We start from the raw sequence: 20,124 nt of genomic DNA, 5'->3' as shown, positions 1-20,124 counted from the left end.
CCAAACAGTTCTCCACCCAAACAATGTAAACAAAAATGAATATATGTAGGCAAAGTGTGCATAAAAATTCATATATTAGTGTAACTGGAATAGAATTGGAATACAATGCATTATTTCAGTGGGAAATGTTCTGTAGATATGAGTATATTGGGGCACAATTTGCACTAAAATATTAAAGAATCATTAAGAAGCAGATTAAAAAACAACAACATAGGATATTTCCCACTGATAAAGCATAAAATTCTTGTTGCAGTATTGTGCCAAAGAACTACCAGCATATTCTGGCCTTGGTATTTGCTGTCAAGGAGATTAATGAGAACCCCAAGATCTTACCTAATATCACCTTAGGATTCCACATCTATGACAGTTACTTCGATGAAAGGATGACCTACTGGGCTGCTCTGAACCTTCTCTCCACCCTTCTACCAAACTACAAGTGCAACAACCAGAAACACCTGGTGGCAGTTATTGGGGGACTGGACTTGGATACCTCTGTCTACATGGCAAACATCTTGGGCATCTACAAGATTCCCCAGGTAAGATACAGTCTTGGGGTTTCCACACTCATTCACCATGATGTTTTCTATTCAGAAAGGATTTGTTTAATATAGAAATAGTTGTGAGAGACAAAGGAGAGTGATTCTGCCTTTCACAAAAAGTGTTCCCAGTGTGCTTTGCGCAATTAAATAGAATGCATAGCATCAAGCTGTCAGGTGACATTAAGCTATCAGCATAATAAAAACATGTCTGCTCTAGGTGGCCATTCCTCTCCACCAAGCATCAGACTGTCAGTGTCTATGGATAAAGAGAAGGTAATGGGATGGTGGAAGAGTGCTCCTCTCACCCCACTTCCTTGTCCACACACACCTAAAAACATGTATCCAAATTCCATTCTTCCAACTGACACCCTCTCACCTTTGCTCCATGGCCTACTGGTTGGAGACTGAAGCTGCTCACTTGCAAAGCTGGAAGCCTGCCGATCAGAAATCAGCTGCCCACACATTCTGGGACTTAATAGGGATTTTGTGTGTTAGTGGCTTGAGAGAGGAAGGGAAGGGAAGGGAAGGGAAGACGCCATGAAATCAGGAGCTGAAATGTTGTGGTGAAGCAATATGAAAGAAACAGGGGAGAGAAAAGCAGCAGTAGAGAAAAAGCCTAGAGATCACAGTGGATAAAGAAAAGGAGGGCAGAGGAACTTTGTGGAACCTGCCTTCTTAAGGCAACTGGCTCATTTTGCCCCCTGGGTTCAAATACCCAGTCCTTCTGCATTTATAAATAATGCTCCTTTATTTCCCTTTAGATCACTTATGGCTCCTTTGCTCCAGAGCATGCTGGTGAAAGCCAATCCACTTCCTTCTACAAGATGGTGCCCAATGAAGCCCATCAGTACACTGGGATTGTTGAGTTACTTTTGCACTTTGGCTGGACATGGGTTGGGTTGCTTGCTAGTGGAGACAGTGGAGAGAGGTTTATTCAGACCCTGAAACCTCTGCTCTCCCAGAAAGGCATTTGCTTGGCCTTCTCAGAGACAACCCTGAAAACGACATATATGGCTGAGTATTATGACATGTATCCCCACTGGGTCCAAATTTATCAAGTTATTATGGAAAGTAAAGCCAAGGTGGTGGTTTTCTATGGAGAAACAAAGTACATGCTTGCCATGAGAGACATAGTAGCTCTTGGTGAATTGGAAAATGTGACCAAGACGTCTGTAGGCAAGGTGTGGATTCTGACGGCACAGCTGGATTTCAAAGCATTGACCTATCAAATGAACGTGGATATGCAAGTCTTCCAGGGTTCCCTCTCCTTTAAAGTTCATTCAAATGTGGTACAAGGATTCAAAGCCTTTCTTCAGGCACAAAATCCTTTTGAGGCAAATGGAAATGGCTTTGTCAAGCAGTTCTGGGCACAGGTATTTCTCTGTTTATTTCCAAACTCTGGTACAGAGGAGCAGGCCAGTGGAACCTGCACCGGAGAGGAGAAGCTGGAAGATCTCCCTTCATCTGCATTTGTGATGACCATGTCTGGCCACAGCTACAGTCTTTATAATGCTGTCTATGCAACGGCACATGCTTTACATGCCATGTTCTTGTCCAGGACCAAATACAGGGCAGCGGTGGAAGGAGGGATGCAGGGGGTTTGGCCTTGGCAGGTAATGCCTCATGAGTTATAATCTGACATAGGCAATGATATGCAAAACAGTACCCTGAAAAATTGCAAGCTCTCACTACTAGACCACATTCTCCCCTTGTGTGCAGAGAAGCTGCTCATTAAGAACTAGCACAGGGAAGTGTCAGGCCATCCTGCTTACAGCTGTGAAGCAGGAGGATCCTATTCTGCTCTGTCCTGCTTTTTTGTGGGCAACTTCCTTTGCGTACAGAGAACCTGTTAGTGAAGGCGGATCCAATCCGGCGCTGTGCTGCTACTTCCAAAGCAGCTTCACTGCACACAAGTTACAGGGAGGATCCCAGCCTGGACTGAGATGAGTAGGAGAGAGCTGGCAGGGAGAGGCAGGTGGACCTGGAGAAAAATGTAGCTGTGGCTGGGGAAATGGGATGGGGAACAGCAAGGAAGAGGACTTTCAACCATTTTTTTAAAGTTTTTGCTGAGCTTGCTAAGCAATATCATTCTTGCTGCACTCTTTGGTGAGAGAACCCCAGAAGAGAATTAAAATGGCAACTCATGCAGCAAATAAAGGCATGAAATGTAGGCGTTTAAACCTTAAAATGTACCCCTTCTAGCTGATCCCAAAATATCCCACTTCCTTACCACAAAGACAGGTCACATAATTAATAGGGTATACATTGTTTACTTGCAAAGCTCTTCAAAGGTCTGATTCATGTGCTTTTCCATACAGCAGTCAGTTGTGCAGGCAGTCAAACATAGCTTGGTTACAATAATGGCTACAGTTCCTAAAATATTGGTATAGAAAACACTGCACAGACAGACTGGAGGCATCGTGAGTGCCAAAAAGGAGAGACATATCCATTACCTCACAGTTACTATTTTTATTTCAATGCAGCTCCATCCCTTTCTTAGGAGTGTCTCCTTCAACAACTCTGCCGGAGAAACAGTATCTTTTGGTGAGAACAGGGAAGTAGAAGCTGGCTTTGATATTACCAACCTGGTCACTTTCCCAAATAACTCCTTCATGAGGGTCAAGGTTGGAAGGGTGGATGTGGGGGCTACACCTGACCAGCCATTCACCCTTGATGACAACAGAATGGTGTGGCACAGAAGCTTTCACCAGGTGAGGCATAGTTCCACATCTATGAGAGATAGGAAAAGATAATGTTATTTTACTTACAGTCCAGCACATACCTGCCTTTCTAGCCAGATTCTAAACATTTTTTCTCCGCACTATGTAAGAATAATAGAATCTTAGAGTTGGAAGTCATGTGGTCTGCGATGCAGGAATCACAACATAAGATGATCTTGCTGGCTCAGATCAATGCCCAACTAGTGCAGAATAATGCCATTGGCCAATCTAGTCCAGCATCTGGATATGGCATATGGCTTTTGGCTTGGGGCTCTTTTTGTCCAAGTGCATTTCATGAGTCTCTTGGGAAGAAGAAGAGGACCAGCCGAAAACCTCTAATGAATTTCTTAGACATAATGGGTGTGTGGGTGTGTGTGTATCACACCCAAGCTACCACACCTTTCAATTATACTAGGGTTGACCTATTTCAGGACCCCCTGAATCTCCCTCGACAAACATGCCAAAATCCCACTATTTTTGTTTTACTTGCCAAAGATCCAGGACAAACCTCCACCTTCCAGAACTTTCCCCAGGACGTCGCTTCTGCCTTTGAAATCCCGGACATATGGCAGCCCTAATTTTATTGAGACACCTAAAACAAACCACAGGACGTGGGTGGCGCTGTGGGTTAAACCACAGAGCCTAGGACTTGCTGATCAGAAGGTCAATGGTTCGAATCCCTGTGACGGGGTGAGCTCCCGTTGCTTGGTCCCTGCTCCTGCCAACCTAGCAGTTTGAAAGCACGTCAAAGTGCAAATAGAAAATAGGTACCGCTTCGGCGGGAAGGTAAACACTGTTTCCGTGCGCTGCTCTGGTTCTCCAGAAGCGGCTTAGTCATGCTGGCCACATGACCTGGAAGCTGTACGCCAGCTCACTTGGCCAATAAAGTGAGATGAGCGCCACAACCTGAGAGTCGGTCACGACTGGACCTAATGGTCAGGGGTCCCTTTACCTTTAAGACAAACCACACATTCCATTATTCATGTTCCTTTTTAAAAAAAACAAGAAGTGTGCTTATGCTAGCCACTTGTATCCTAAGGAAAAAGGAACTGTAGGCATGGGTGGAGGAGAATTTCATATTGTCTACAATTTTATATCTCTCAGACTAGTACACATATTAGAACAGGTTTCAAATTTCTGTGGATCTTGTGGTATAGTCTCACCTCAAAAAAGTCCCAATATTGTTTGAACAATACATCTGGTAGGATTAAATACACTTGAAAATGCATCTGTTAAGATAAAATGCATGGCTGTGAAGGGGGCTTCTAAGAACATTTGGCTGAACTTGTTTCGATGACTCCTTATATTTGGGGACTGAGATAAGAACAGAAAATTCCAAATAACAGGGAGGCTTCTCAGTGTGTTCAGCCTGTCAGAGCTTTCTGCTTAGTATGCAGAGATGATTGGTGGAACAGCTATGGGAACAATTTGGGCAGAGCTGGTGAGACCACACTCCACAAGGTCTCCACATTAGTAGATCATTTTTGGCATTACGCTTCTGTCATCTTCACAAAGCATAATTATTATTTTTTACACTTGCTGCGATTGGAAAATTGGAGGTGTAAAAGGTATTACTTTATATATGGGGACAAAAGGGGACAGGGCTGGCAAAGATGAACCCCGAATCCCCTTCCCTATTTCAGCTATCATGCATTCTTTCTGAATGCCAGAAAGGGACTCAAACATGGTCAGTTTCAGCATTATTTTGGTTTATTATTTTTTAAAAAAACCATGAAGAACCAAATGAGTAGCCTGGCACTGTGTTTCGAATAAGTAGTTTGGTGTCTTCCTACTGCCAGCTGGAAGAAAAAAGAAACCAAAAGTGCTACTTACTTCTCTGTGCTAAACGGTTTATCTGTTTCTTTAAATGAGCAGGTTCCACCTATTTCTGTATGTAACCCAAATTGCCCTCCTGGTTCCAGGAAGGAGAAGAAGGAGGGGGAGCCATTCTGCTGCTATGGTTGTGCTCCATGTCCTCAAGGCAAGATTTCGTCCCAGAAGGGTAAGAGGATATACGATTTTCAAAAATAAGGCATGTTAGAAGTTGCGGAAAAGGATAAATAAAGAATTGGTAACATTTGCATTTTTGTACATATTGTTTGATTGGAGAACTGCATCGCAAATGTTTAGAGAAGTACAAATTTTAAGGAAAAAATATTTCTCATTCAAGTGGCATAAAAACCAAATTGTCTCCATACCAATTGCTAGATAGCCCCCATAAAGGATTAGGGACCCACCCCTAAAAAGAATAGGTTTGCCACCCATGATGTAATCATTGTCACAGGTGAAAATACAGCAGGCAATTTTGAATTAAATGCACCAGTGATATCACTTGGTATGAGACACCTATCTTAATTAAGGCAATAACAAACAAACATGTGTCTGATTGATTCGCGATCACACACCTGGGCAGGGTGTAATGGGTTCAGCAAACGGTGTGGAACAGGGCTGGGAATGGAACCTCTGTGGAAATGGTCATGGACTGTGCCTGTTCTGGACAATAAAAAATGTGGTTTATGAGAAGTTAGCAAGCCATCACAGGACACCCCACATAACCCAACACAACGGCTGAGGTGGGATTCTCATGCATCGCTTTCAATCTGGTTATTCTGGAAATATCTGTGATACCTCTGTGAGTTCCATACTTGCAGCATTAGCAGTTGCTCTAATCTAAAATCTAAAAAGTATCTAAAAAGTAAAATCGGAATGTATTATTTTCTTTCCAGACATTGTTGACTGTGTTGCATGCCCCGAAGATCATTATCCACACAGGAACCAATCACAATGCATTCCAAAGACCATCACCTTCCTGTCCTTTAAAGAGCCTCTGGGGATGAGCTTAGCATTGTTGGCTCTTTCTCTCTCTCTCCTCACAGTGGTGGTCCTAGCCATCTTCATTAAACACCAGGACACACCACTTGTCAGAGCAAACAATCGGGACCTCACCTACACTCTCCTCACTTTCCTCCTGCTCTGCTTCCTCTGCCCATTGATCTTCCTCAGCCCACCAGAAAGAGTGAGCTGCCTGCTCCGACAAATGGCTTTTGGCCTTGTTTTCACAGTGACCGTTTCTTGTGTTCTGGCCAAAACGATCACGGTGGTTCTGGCCTTTGTGGCCACCAAACCAGGATCCCGAATGAGGAAGTGGGTGGGGAAAAGACTGGCAAGCTCCATTGTGTTTTCTTGTTCCCTTATCCAAGCAGGCATTTGTGCTGTGTGGTTGGGAACCTCTCCCCCATTTCCTGATTCTGACATGCACTCTGTGATGAGAGAAATCATTCTAGGCTGCCACGAAGGGTCAGTTGCCCTGTTTTACTGTGTCCTGGGCTACATGGGCTTTTTGGCCATTGTCAGCTTTGTTGTGGCCTTTTTTGCCAGGAAATTGCCTGAGAGCTTCAATGAGGCCAAATTCATCACCTTCAGCATGTTCTTGTTTTGTAGTGTTTGGATCTCCTTTGTTCCGGTCTACCTGGGCACCAAGGGGAAATACATGGTGGCTGTGGAGATCTTCTCCATCTTAGCCTCCAGTGCTGGGATACTGGGCTCCATCTTTGCTCCCAAATGCTACATCATTGTGTTGAGGCCTGATCTGAACAGCAAAGAGCAGTTAATAAAGAGGAAATAGAAAATTAGCATGTCCTCTCTGTTTTTTGTTCTATGATAATATGGGCACCTACATCATACAATTACCTTGCAATTTATGGAAATTTAATCTCTCTTTATCCACACCATTCAATTTTGTTGTATTTTACATGTTGCAATTCCTATGTGCAATTTCTTTTAAAATCCCCTGTGGTCTCTCTGAGACAGGAGCCCCTCATCTTGTTTTAACCCTAAGGCTTATTTGGAAACCAAAAAACTGTCATGAGTACCATAAAATATTGAGACCTGACTAGAACTTCAGAGGGTAATTGATTAGAAACTGAATAGGAAGAAATAATACATTGAGAGGCAATTTCTTTTTTTAAAAAAAGTCTCATTCCTTTCTAGGTTATTTTCCTCTGTGTAAGGTTTCAGTAGAGTTGCTACTGTCATGATTAGCCATTCTCTGAGGTCCCCACTTACCTGGTGGTTATGTTCAAGTGCCCCCACACATAAATGAAGATCGGATAAGTGGGGAGCACCCTCTAAAACCTTTTGAATATTTTCTCTACTGTTCTCTCTCCTTTCCAGATAAAAAATACTGCATCTAAAATACCCACATCTGGAATTTTGGGGGCAGGCTGGGAGATGTGTGGAAAAGTTGCTGCTTCTGCTGCTCTTCTATGCACATTAGCTGTCAGGTGGGGGGGGGGCTGAGAAGCATAAACATCTCCCTGCTGCACCTCCAGTCTCTGCCCTCACAAGCCATGAGAACTCTCCAGCTCTCTCCCTCCATAACTGGGTATTAATTAAATTATTTCAATATTATTCATGTGCTGTGGGGGATGCCTGTAGTCATGGGCAATATGTGCTAAACCATCCCTGGAGGGTTTTTTAAACTTAGAATTCAATAAACTTAGAATTCAATAAATACCAATTTTGGTACTTTTAATGGGCAGAATGCTTCTGAATGAATATTTTGGAGTAAAAGCATTTTGAACTTGAGTGAAATTAAGCTACATTTTATTAGAAAATACTACCATTCACTACTTTTTATTTATTCTATATATTTCTCCCTCCAACTAGTTGTGGGGTGCTTTTCTATCAGGAACACAAATAGTTGTTTGTGGGAATCTCTCAACGAAGAGTTTGTGCCCCCCAAATGGATCTTGGCATCCAGAGCAGTCTTCTTTTTTTGATTCCTATTTTTCCTTGCTACCAACGCAAACCACCTACAAAACTCATTCTTTTCACCAATCTTTCGTCTCGGTATAATTGTCAGAAAACTAATGAACTGGTGTTCAGGTGAGAAATTTTAGGAAGTCATGTTAATCATTTGCACTGGTCATCACTGATAAGAGACTGGCCACTGTTCTTCTCTTCCTCGTTGCTCTTAATTCTGCAAGCCCTTTGTTGTCCCATAAACAGTCAGAAACCACCTTGAATGAAACATCAGAAACAGAGTTGTTGTTATTATGTTTGGTTATTTTCTGATGTTCCTGATGTAAAGAGAGCTTGTTATTATCTCACCTATAATTATCACACTCAGTCTCCCTTGGATAATGTCTCAGTAGATTTCCAGAGAATACTAACCAATGTCAAAACATGGGTATTATAGTAGCTTCTTGCCATTCTTTACAAGGGAGAGGACAGAGGAAGAGGAAGGATTTTAACTATTTTCTTAATCAAGTTATAAAATAGGATTTTAATCTGTGAATTGTTAGAGAAGTGCTGTTCGTGATGAGGCAGAATATTGTACTGAGGTTGGATGTGAAGCAAGGTTCATGTGCTGGATGGAAATAAGGGTGTTTGATGAGAAAGAATATTTTCTTCAGTATGCTGCTGTTTATTGTGCCCCTTCTCTTTCATCTGCCACATCTGGTGTGCAATCAGACCACGAGTTGCACCGTCCATGATCTGTCCAGCATTCCACATGAATACTACCAACGTGGTCATCTTATTGTTGGCGGACTTGCTTCTCACCTCTTTGCTGCTTTTGACGAAGAAGACTTCAAAGAAAGGCTAACTACCCATCAACTTCTTAATACCTTGTAAATAACTGAAATGTCCAATAACCAAATGATACTGAAATATCCCGCAGCTCTAACCTGCTCTATTCAGAAGCTAGTTCCACTGATTTCAGGGGGACTTACATCCTGGCAGATGGTGGGGGGCATTTCCAAAGCTGAAGAGTTGGCTTGGAAGAAGGGAGATGCAGATCTGTATGTGTCAGTGAGATGAGAGAGCCTGGTCTTGTTGATGTGTTCTCTCCTCCCCACATCCCACCAAATCTCTTCCAAGGAGATTATGACAAGAGGAGGACTTACAGATTAAACCTCCCTAGTTTAAGATGGAAAGCCCTTCTCTGTTCTTAATCTTCACCTCAGAAACTCTCATGTGAGGGGTCTTAAGGGCTCACCTCCATTTTAAGATGGCACTCAAAGATCCAAGTCAGGCTAGATGAATGTAATATTTTAGACTGAATCAGATACATTCAGACTTTATTTAGCTGAAGGTAGTGATCACTGAAGAAATGTCAGTTAACTGTCAGTTGGGAGAAGTGTTGAGGGAGGTATGAGTTCCAGTTAAGTGGTAAAGAACAGATTTTTCCAGAGGTAAATGGCAGGACTAGGGGAAGTCTGAATGAGCCCTACATTAAGCTAAAATTCTGCCCAGTTCATACCAGGAGAAAATTATAAAAGCACATTTTTAAAGGAGCTCAGCTGTCCAAACAGCCAGGAACATAATCTGAGGAGTTTGACAGTCAGAGGCAGATTGTACCTAGCTGCTAAACCAATCTGTGTGTGAACTGGACAGGAGCCTAGTCTTAGGGAAGTTGGTATGAGAGAAAAGTATTTAGATGCTGGTGTCAGCAGCAGGATCTTTTGGATCTTCAAAAAGTGTTGTCAAGTACAGGGTGAGTCCTTTAAAAGAGGCCCCGTGGATACAGAACACACATGCTCCATGGGGCCTCTTTTAAAAGACTCACCCTGTATATGATGGACCCCAAAGTTAATATCAATATTGTTTATTGTGAAGTGGGGAATTCAAATCTGTTCATATTTAAAGGTGAAGCTACCAAAATTTGTTTGCTTTAAAAATATATCAAAACTAAAACATAACCATCATTTGAAATTCACACTTCTCCAAATTGTTCAGTACAGTTCTCCAACCAAACAATGTAAACAAAAATGAATATATGGACGTAAAGTGTCCATAAAAATGAATATATTGGTGCAAGTGCAATAAAAGGGGAATACAATGCATCGAGATACAGATGCTTCAGGTTACAGACACTTCAGGTTACAGACTCTGCTAACCCAGAAGTAGTACCTCTGGTTAAGAACTTTACTTCAGGATGAGAACAGAAATTGTGCGACAGTGGCGTGGCTGCAGCAGGAGGCCCCATTAGCTAAAGTGGTACCTCAGGTTAAGAGCAGTTTCAGGTTAAGAATGGACCTCCAGAATGAATTAAGTTCTTAACCCGAGGTACCACTGTATATTAGGGCACTATTTCCACTAAAATACTGAAGAATCATAAAGAGGCCCGTTTAAAACATGTATAGCATATCTCCCAATGATACAGCAAAAAAAATTCTTGTTGCAGCGTTGTGCCAAAGAACTACCAGCATATTCTGGCCTTGGTATTTGCTGTCAAGGAGATCAATGAGAACCCCAGGATCTTACCTAATATTACACTGGGATTCCACATCTATGACAATTATTTTGATGAAAGGATGACCTACCGGGCTGCTATGAACTTTCCCTCCACACTTATGCCCAATTACGAGTGCAAAATCCAGAAACACCTGGTGGCAGTTATTGGGGGACTGGACTTTGATACCTCTGTCTACCTGGAAAACATCTTGAGGATCTACAAGATTCCCCAGGTAAGATACTGCCTTGGGGATTTCAAGATCCTTTCTATCAAGATTTCATGATCCTTTCTATCCAGAAAGTATTTGTTTAATATAGAAATAGTTGTGAGTGACAAAGGAGAGTGATCCTGCCCTTCACAAAAAGTGTTCCCAGTGTGCTTTGCACAGTTAAATAGAATGTGTAGCATCAAACTGTCAGTGTCTATGGATGGAGAGAAGGTAATGTGATGATGGAAGAGTGCTCATCTCACCCCACTTCCTTATCCACACACACCTAAAAACATGTATCCAAATTCCATTCTGTTGACTGACACCCTCTCACCTTTGCTCCATGGCCTACCGGTTGGAGACTGAAGCTGCTCTCTTGCAAAGCTGGAAGCCTGCCTATCAGGAGTCAGCTGCCCACACATTGTGGCACTTGATGTGAATTCTCAATATAATTAGTTTAAGAGAGGAAGGGAAGGGAAGACGCCATGAGAGCAGGTGCTGAAATGCTGTGGTGAAACAAAGGAGGAGAAGAAAGCAGGAGCGCAGGAAACTGGGCATGCAGGGATGGCAGAGAAGACGCTGGAGGCAGAGAAACACAGGGTGCAATCTGCCACTCCTCCCAGCTTTCTGGAACCTGCCTTCTTAAGGCAACTGGCTCACTCTGCCTCCTATGTGGATATGCCTTCGATGCACATACCCAGGCCTTCTACAATAATACATGATGCTACTGTGTTTCCTTTTAGCTCACTTATGGCTCCTTTGCCCCAGAGGATGCTGGTCCAAGCCAATCCACTTCCTTCTACAAGATGGTGCCCAATGAAGCCCATCAGCACGCTGGGATTATTGAGTTGCTTCTGCACTTTGGATGGATGTGGGTTGGTTTGCTTGCTAGAGAAAGTAACAGTGGAGAGAGATTTATTCAGGCCCTGAAACCTCTGTTGTCTCAGAAAGGCATTTGCTTGGCCTTCACAGAGACAAACCTGAAAATGACATATTTGGCTGAGTATTATGTCATGTATCCCTACTGGATCCAAATTTATCAAGCTATTATGGAAAGTGAAGCTAAAGTGGTGGTTGTCTATGGAGGAACAAAGTCCATGCTTATCTTGAGATCCATGGTAGCACTAGTTGAATTGGAATATGTGGCCAAGACATCTGTGGGCAAGGTGTGGATTCTGACAGCACAACTGGATTTCACGGCATTGACCTATCAAATGAACCTGGATATGCAAGTCTTCCATGGTTCCCTCTGCTTTACAGTTCATTCAAATGTGGTACAAGGATTCAAATCCTTCCTTGAGGCACAAAATCCTTTTGAGGCAAATGGAAATGGCTTTGTCAAGCAGTTCTGGGCACAGGTATTTCTCTGTTTATTTCCAAACTCCGGTACAGAGGAGCAGGCCAGTGGAACCTGCACCGGAGAGGAGAAGCTGGAAGATCTCCCTTCATCTGCATTTGTGATGACCATGTCTGGCCACAGCTACAGTCTTTACAATGCTGTCTATGCAACGGCACATGCTTTACATGCCATGTTCTTGTCCAGGACCAAATACAAATCTGTGGTGGAAGGAGAGATGCAGGAGCTTTGGCCTTGGCAGGTAATGCCTCTCATAAGATGTAATTTATCTGACATAGGCAGTGATATGCAAAACTACTGATTTTTTACTCCTCTCCCATACTTCATATAATGCCCTTCTCATAATATGATTTAAAAATCCTTTGTGGGATGTAACCTTGTCATACACAATATCCCATCCCTCCAGATCTAGGACTTCCATGTTTTTAATTAATATCCAGTCCTTAATCCATGTCCAGCACGCTGCCTCAAAGTACAATTTAAGGTCAGGGACCGCGAAATCTCCTTTTTCCTTCAACTCTGTTAGTAGCTTAAATTTCATGCATGGTTTTTTTCCCTTGCCAAAAAACTTGGCAAGGTCTTTCTGCCATTCCTTAAAACACTTTATGCCTCTAATTATAGGTATTGTTTGGAACATAAAAATCATCTTTATAACTGTGGATATATTCTCCCCCACAGGGACAAATTTAATTTTCCACAAGTCTCTAATTCTTTTTTTATTTCCTTCCACTTCTTCTCATAATTGTCCTTATATAAGTTTATATTCTTATTGGTGATCCAAACCCCTAAATAATTTACCTTATTGACTACCTTTAAACCTGTTGTATTTTCCAGTTCCTCTTGTTCCAACTTACGTAAATTTTTCGTTAATAATTTGGATTTTCCTTTATTCAGTTTGAACCCCGAGACCTTCCCAAATTCTTCCAGTTGTGCAAGCGTTTTTTGGATACTTTACACTGGGTTTTCAGTGGTTACGATTACATCATCTGCAAAGGCTTTAATTTTATAGTATCAAGTTCCTAGGTTAATTCCTCTTATGTTTTTATCCTTTCTTATTGCTATTAAAAGTGGTTCCAAGGTGGAAATAAAAAGAAGTGAGGAGAGAGGGCACCCCTGGTTGTCCCCCTTTCGATGCTGAACTCTTCGGTGATCTCGTTATTTATTAGCAATTTTGCTTTTTGGTTATCATATATCGCCCTAATTCCATTAATTATTTTCTCCCCTATGTCCAGACCTTTGAAAGTTTCCAATAGGAAATTCCATGATACTCTATCAAAAGCTTTTTCTGCATCAACCAATAACATGGCCATCTTTTTACTTGGTTTCATTTCCACATACTCCAGCAGGTCAATTATTATTCCTGTATTGTCTTTTATATGTCTATCCGGTAAGAAGCCCGCCTGATCTCTGCTGATTATTTTGTTTAGAGTCTTTTTTAATCTATTAGCCATCACCCCAGCATAGATTTTATAGTCTGTATTCAACAGGAAGATTGGTCTATAATTTTTCATGTCTGTCAACTCCACTCCCTGTTTTGGGATTAGAGTGATCAGTGCTTCTTTCCATGATTGTGGTATATCTTTCCCTCCCAGTATATTATTCATTATTCTTTGTAATATAGGCAGGATTACTTCTTCCAGGTTCTTATAGTACATTAATGTGATTCTGTCAAGACCTGGCGATTTGCCACTCTTCATTTTTTTTTTTTTATTACTTGTGCTATTTCATCTATTTCTATATTGGAGTTTAGGGCCTCAACTTCTTCTTTTTCAATTATTGGTAATTTATTTTGTTGTAAAAACTCTTCCATTTTATTAACCTCTAATTGTTCTTGTTTATACAAATCTTTATAAAAGTTTAAGAATTTTATTTTTATTTTTACTTGGTCTGTTATTTCCTCCCCTTGGTCCAAAATTTTATTTATAACTTTTTTTGTTTGCTTTTCCTTTATCATCCATGCTAACAACTTACTGGGCTTATTGGCAGATTCAAAATACCTTTGTTTTGCCCATTTAATTTTATTTTCTACTTCCTTATTTAATATACTAGAGATATGGGATTGCAATATCTTTTTTTGGTAATATTTCATGACTTTTTGGATTTTTGATCAACTCTTTTTCATTAATTCTTATCTGTTTAGTTAGATCTTGGATATTATTGTCTTTTATCCTCTTCAGTCTAGCCATTTGTTGTATTCCAAGCCCCCTCATGTATGCTTTACTTGCGTCCCAAACTACATTTATATCTGTATTTTGTTTCCCATTTATCTCCGAAAAATTCCGCTAACTTTATTTTTGCTTGCGTCACCCATTGGTCGTCTCTCCATATCTCATTGTTCATCCTCCACCTTCCCTTTGTTTGCTTTTTAATTTCCATATGTATTGTTACTGGATTATGGTCTGATATAGTTCTTCCCAGAATTTCTGCTTTTTCTAAGAAGAGGGTCAGCCCTTTAGAAATCCAGATAGCATCTAACCTCCCCCCTGATTTTTTAGCTTCCGAGAAGTGTGTAATATCTTTCCCATTAGGGTGTTTAATTCTCCATGAGTCATAGAGGTCAAAATTATCCACCATCTGGAAAAATTTCAAGCTCTAGTGTAAGAGCAGATTCTCCCCTTGTGTGCAGAAAAGCTACTCATGGAGAAAGACAGTGAAGTGCCAGACCTGTCCCATTTTTGTGTGAGCAACTTCCTTTGCATGCAGAGAACCTGTTAGTGGGGTCTTGGAATACAACCGACCCAACCCTGCACTGTGCAGATACAATCCTGCACTGTGCTGCTACTTCCAAAGCAGCATCACTGCACAGAAGTTACAGGGAGATCCCAGCCTAGACTGAGACGAGTAGGAGACAGCTGGCAGGTGGAGCTGGAGAAAAAGGTAGCTGTGGCTGGGGAAATGGGATGGGGAACAGCAAGGAAGAGGATTTTAAACCTGTTTTTTAGTTTTTGCTGAGCTTGCTAAACAATATCATTCTTGTTGGACTCTTTGGTGAGAGAACCCCAGAAGAGATTTAACATGGCAACTCATGCAGCAAATAAAGGCATGAAATTTAGGTGTTAAAACCTTAAAATGTACCCCTTCTAGTTGATCCCAAAATACACCAATTCCTTAGCACAAAGACAGGTAATTAATAGGTTGTACATTGTTTACTTGCAAAGCTCTTCAAAGGTCAGATTCATGTGCTTTTCCATACAGCAGTCAGTTGTGCAGGCAGTCAAACATAGCTTGGAACAAAAATGGCTACAGTTCCTAAAATATTGGTATAGAAAACACTGTACAGACAGACTTGAGGCATCGTGAGTGCCAAAAAGGAGAGACATATTCATTACCTCACAGTTCCTATTTTTCTTCCAATGCAGCTCCATCCCTTCCTCAGGACTGTCTCCTTCAACAACTCTGCTGGAGAAACAGTATCTTTTGGTGAGAACAGGGAAGTAGAAGCTGGCTTTGATATTACCAACATGGTCACTTTTCCAAATAACTCCTTTGTGAGGGTCAAGGTTGGAAGGGTGGGTGTAGAGGCTACACCTGACCAGCCATTCACCCTTGATGACAACAGAATGATTTGGCACAGAAGCTTTCACCAGGTGGGCCATAATTCCTACATCCATGAGATATAGGAAAACAATGGTATTGCACTTTTAGATTTTGCTCTGCACTACATAAGAACATAATGTGAGCTTGCTGGATCAGTCCAATGGCCCATCTTGACCAGGATAACACCCATGGCCAGTCTTGTCCTGCATCTGGATATGGCATGCATGTGACTGTTAGCTTGTGTGTCTCTCTATCTCAGGGTACTTCATGAATATCTTGTCAAGAATAAGGGGTTTGTTGCTCCGATGGGAAGGAAGCAGGTACTATGGAGTTGGTCGGCAGCTGTTTTTCTCACCAACAGTGGAATGAGGAAATTGATTTCTTAGACTGAGGAAGACTCAAACAATGGGGGCCAAAGAATTTTTTTAAAAATCAGTCCCCCCCCAAGAGGCTCTCTTCCCTACATATCTTTAGGCGCCAGATGAAAACATACCTCTTCTCCCAGTTTGTTGTCAAATTAAAGTATCTCTGGCCTTTTGATCTGCGGTTGATATTGTTTGTTACCATGTAAGGTACAGGTAGGTAGCCTTGTTGGTCTGCCATAGTCGAAACAAAATCTGAAGAAGTGTGCATGCACACAAAAGCTCATATCAATAACAAACTTAGTTGGTCTCTAAGGTTCTACTGGAATGGTTTTTTTAAATTTTGTTTCATGTAAGGTAGATATTTATGGTTTTATACAGAAAATGACCCTGTGATCAGAGGAAAGGAGGTATATAAAACAAACAAACAAACAATCCTGGTTGTCAGAGTAGCCAACTAGATACCTGTGGGAAACCTACAGGTTGGATTTGAGCACAAGATCACTCTCCACACAGTCTCCAGATTTGTAGCTCATTCTTGGGACTATGAAGACTTACAACACCTTCTAAAAATGACACCAAAGAAGGATGTTCTTCTCATTATAGGGGATTGGAATGCTGAAGTACGGAGTAAAGAGACAAAAGGAACAACTGGCAAGTTTGACCTTGGATTTCAAAACGAAGCAGAGCAAAGGCTAATAGAGTTCTGTCAAGAGAACAAGCTGGTTATCACAAACACTCTTTTCCAACAACACAAGAGATGACTCTGCACATGGATATCACCAGATGGGCATCATCAAAATCAAATTGATTATATTCTCTGCAGCCAAAGATGGAGAAGCTCTATACAGTCAGCGTGATCACTGCAAATGGTGACAGCAGTTACGAAACTAAAAGACACCTGCTTCTTGGGAGAAAAGCAATGACAATGCAATGCAATGCAATGCTTGGCAGGGGTTTGGACTAGATGGCCCTTGTGGTCTCTTCCAACTCTATGATTCTATGATTCTATGACAAACCTAGACAGCTGTTAAGGAAAGATTTATTGCTCAGATAAATCCTGGCGTCCAGCCCGCTTCGGCTGCACAGACAGGCCTCCAGACTTCAAAGGCCACATTCCAAAGGCTCTGAGCAACAGCAGAGTTTCAGCAGCGGCCAGAGAAAGCTGCAAAACTTCCAGTGCTTTCTTCAGTGTGCCCAAACAAAGTCCACACAGGATCTCAGCAGCTAAAAGCAGTTTTATTTACAGCAGACTATCCATTATCTATCACAGCGAACAGCATTGTGAAAAAAGTCCTCTCTCCTCAAAAGCGAAAGTAGAGAAAAAGAAAAGCTGGAGACTCTCGGAAATGACGAAATCTCCCCCCTCCCAAAAGTAGGCAGGGTGTACACTCTGAGCTGTTTAACCCGGTAAGCTCAGGTTCTCCTTGTCCTGTTCCTTTTTCTATTTTGCATTTGCATAAAGGAATATTATTTATTAAATTTTTTGCGGATTGATCGGTATAGATCACTTTAATTGCAGCCAGGAAAGAATTACCATTTTCTCTAATACTTTAATAAAAAAATGACCATTAAATATAATCAAAGGCTTTCTCTGCATCTAAGAATATTAATGTGGCCTGTTGTTCATTTCTCACTTCCACATACTCTCTTAACTTAATTGCATTTCTTACATTGTCCTTCATTTGTTGGCCTGGTAGGAACCCAGCTTGGTCTCCGTGGACTGACTCAGTCAATGTCTTTTTTAGTCTGTTAGCTACAATTGTAGCAAATAGTTTATAGTCACAGTTCAATAAAGAAATAGGTCTGTAATTTTTTGTCTTTGCTAAGTCACTATCTTGTTTAGTGATCAGGGTAATAAATACGGGTGCATTCAAACCTGGCCGATTTTCTTTGGGTACTCAGGGTATGTTACAATCACTCAAATAAGATTCCATTTTCTCGCAGTCCTCTTTTCCACAGTGATATAATGAAGTATAATTTTTTTCCAAACACTTTCCTTACTTCTTTTGGGTTAATCAAATATTTATCCCCATCCATGATATTATTTATTGTCTGATTCATTCCTTCTTTTTTAAGTTGCCATGCCAACAGTTTACCAGGCTTATTGGCAAATTTTAAAAAGTATGTTTCATTACTTTAATTTTCTGTTCAAACCTTTGATTAACTAACATCAAAAATTGTGTGTATTTTTTTTTAAAAAAAAACACATGAAAAAGAAAATGAGTAGCTTGGCACCGAGTTTTGAATGAGTAGTTTAGTGTCTTCCTACTGCTGGTTGGAAGAGAATGGAAACAAAAAGTGCTAATGGTTTCTGTGTGCTAAAATGTTTAAGTGTTTCTTTAAATGGGCAGGTTCCACCCCTTTCTGTGTGTAACCCAAGTTGTCCTCCTGGTTCCAGCAAGGAAAAGGAGGAGGGGGAGCCATTCTGCTGCTATGATTGCGTTCTATGTCCTCAAGGCAAGATTTCAATCCAGAAGGGTAAGAAACACAAAAGATATACTTTTCAAACATCAGTAATGTTAGAAATTATGGAAAAGTTATGGAAATATGCATTTTTGTACATTTTGTTTGATTGGAGATCTGTACCATTTTTGGGGAAAACTCTATTATGCTTTGTGTTGGTTAAAGAAGTACGATTTACATAACTTTCCCATCCAAATGTCAACAAATTCAAATTTCTCCTCCATCCCTATTGGCCCACAGCCCCCATAAAGGAATATGGACGTTGTCCTCGCCCCCCCCCCAAAAAAAGATTTGTCACCCATGATACACTGCAGACAATGCTGAGCTGAATGGACCAGTTATCTGAGTTGGTATGACACATTCCTGAGTTCCTGTTCTGAACAATTATAATGCAAGGCTGATTTGTATTTGTACTTACCAACTTTGTCCGTCTAAACTGCACAAGATGGTTTATGGGGAGTTAGTAAGCCATCACAGGACACCCCACACAACCAGTGGAAGAGGAAGGAGGGTGCGGACCACCCTGGGTGTAATCTCTGAGCAGGCTGACATGGCCACACCACCCACCACCCACCTCAACACTCACTGCGCTGGCAGCGCCCTCAGAGGCTTGCCACACGGGCAGCTAGCAGCGCCCCCCACTTGCCACTTGGGCGGAGGGCGTCTAGGGACGCTTGCCATGCGGGCGGCTAGCCCAGCCCCTGTGGGCCAGATAGCCCCACCCCCATGCCGCTCTGGGTGTCAGAGCAAGTAGCTCCGCCTCTGCACATGACCCAACACAAAGTGCTGAGGTGGGGTTCTCATGTATCACTCTCAACCTGGTTACTCTGGAAATACCTGTGATATATCTTATTATGAGTTCCATACCGAGCACCATTAGTAGTTGCTTTGCAACACATCTGAAATCTGAATGTATTATGTTCTCTCCAGATATGAATGACTGTGCTGCATGCCCTGAAGATCATTATCCTAACATGGAACAATCAAAATGCATTCCAAAGACCATCAGCTTCCTGTCTTTTAAAGAGCCCTTGGGGATGAGCTTAGCATTGTTGGCCCTTTCTCTCTCTCTCCTCACACTGGTGGTCCTAGTCATCTTCATTAAACATCGGGACACACCCATTGTCAGAGCAAACAATCGGGACCTCACCTACACTCTCCTCACTTCCCTCCTGCTCTGCTTCCTCTGCCCATTGATCTTCCTCAGCCCTCCAGAAAGAGTGAGCTGCCTGCTCCGACAAATGGCTTTTGGCCTTGTTTTCACAGTGACCATTTCTTGTGTTCTGGCCAAAACCATCATGGTGGTTCTTGCCTTTGTTGCCACCAAACCAGGATCCAGAATGAGGAAATGGGTGGGGAAAAGACTTGGAGGTGCCATTGTGTTTTCTTGTTCCCTTATCCAAGTGGGCATTTGCACTGTGTGGTTAGGAATCCTTCCCCCATTCCCTGATTCTGACATGCACTCTGTGATGAAGGAAATCATTCTAGGCTGCAACGAAGGGTCTGTTGCCCTGTTTTACTGTGTCCTGGGCTACATGGGCTTTTTGGCCATTGTTAGCTTTGTAGTGGCTTTTTTAGCCCGGAAACTGCCTGAGAGCTTCAATGAAGCCAAATTCATCACCTTCAGCATGTTCTTGTTTTGTAGTGTTTGGATCTCCTTTGTTCCAGTGTACCTGAGCACCAAGGGGAAATACA

At 41.8% G+C, this 20,124-nt stretch overlaps 1 protein-coding gene across 1 annotated transcript in view; it reads left to right on the top strand.

The window, feature by feature from the left end:
* Positions 1-20,124, top strand: part of LOC309327923 (uncharacterized protein) — a 133,129-nt gene that overhangs the window by 80,057 nt on the left and 32,948 nt on the right. The window contains 4 exon segments of the mRNA XM_081837536.1: positions 349-536; positions 1,301-1,912; positions 3,023-3,250; positions 5,182-5,261. Of these exon segments, the coding sequence (XP_081693662.1) occupies positions 349-536; positions 1,301-1,912; positions 3,023-3,250; positions 5,182-5,261 (1,108 nt within the window).

The sequence above is a fragment of the Podarcis erhardii genome (genome assembly GCF_964252035.2).
Source record: "Podarcis erhardii genome assembly, chromosome: 13".
Taxonomy (NCBI): Eukaryota; Metazoa; Chordata; class Lepidosauria; order Squamata; family Lacertidae; genus Podarcis; species Podarcis erhardii.
Note: the sequence above shows the minus strand (reverse complement) of the source record. Positions and strands in the feature narration are given on the sequence as shown.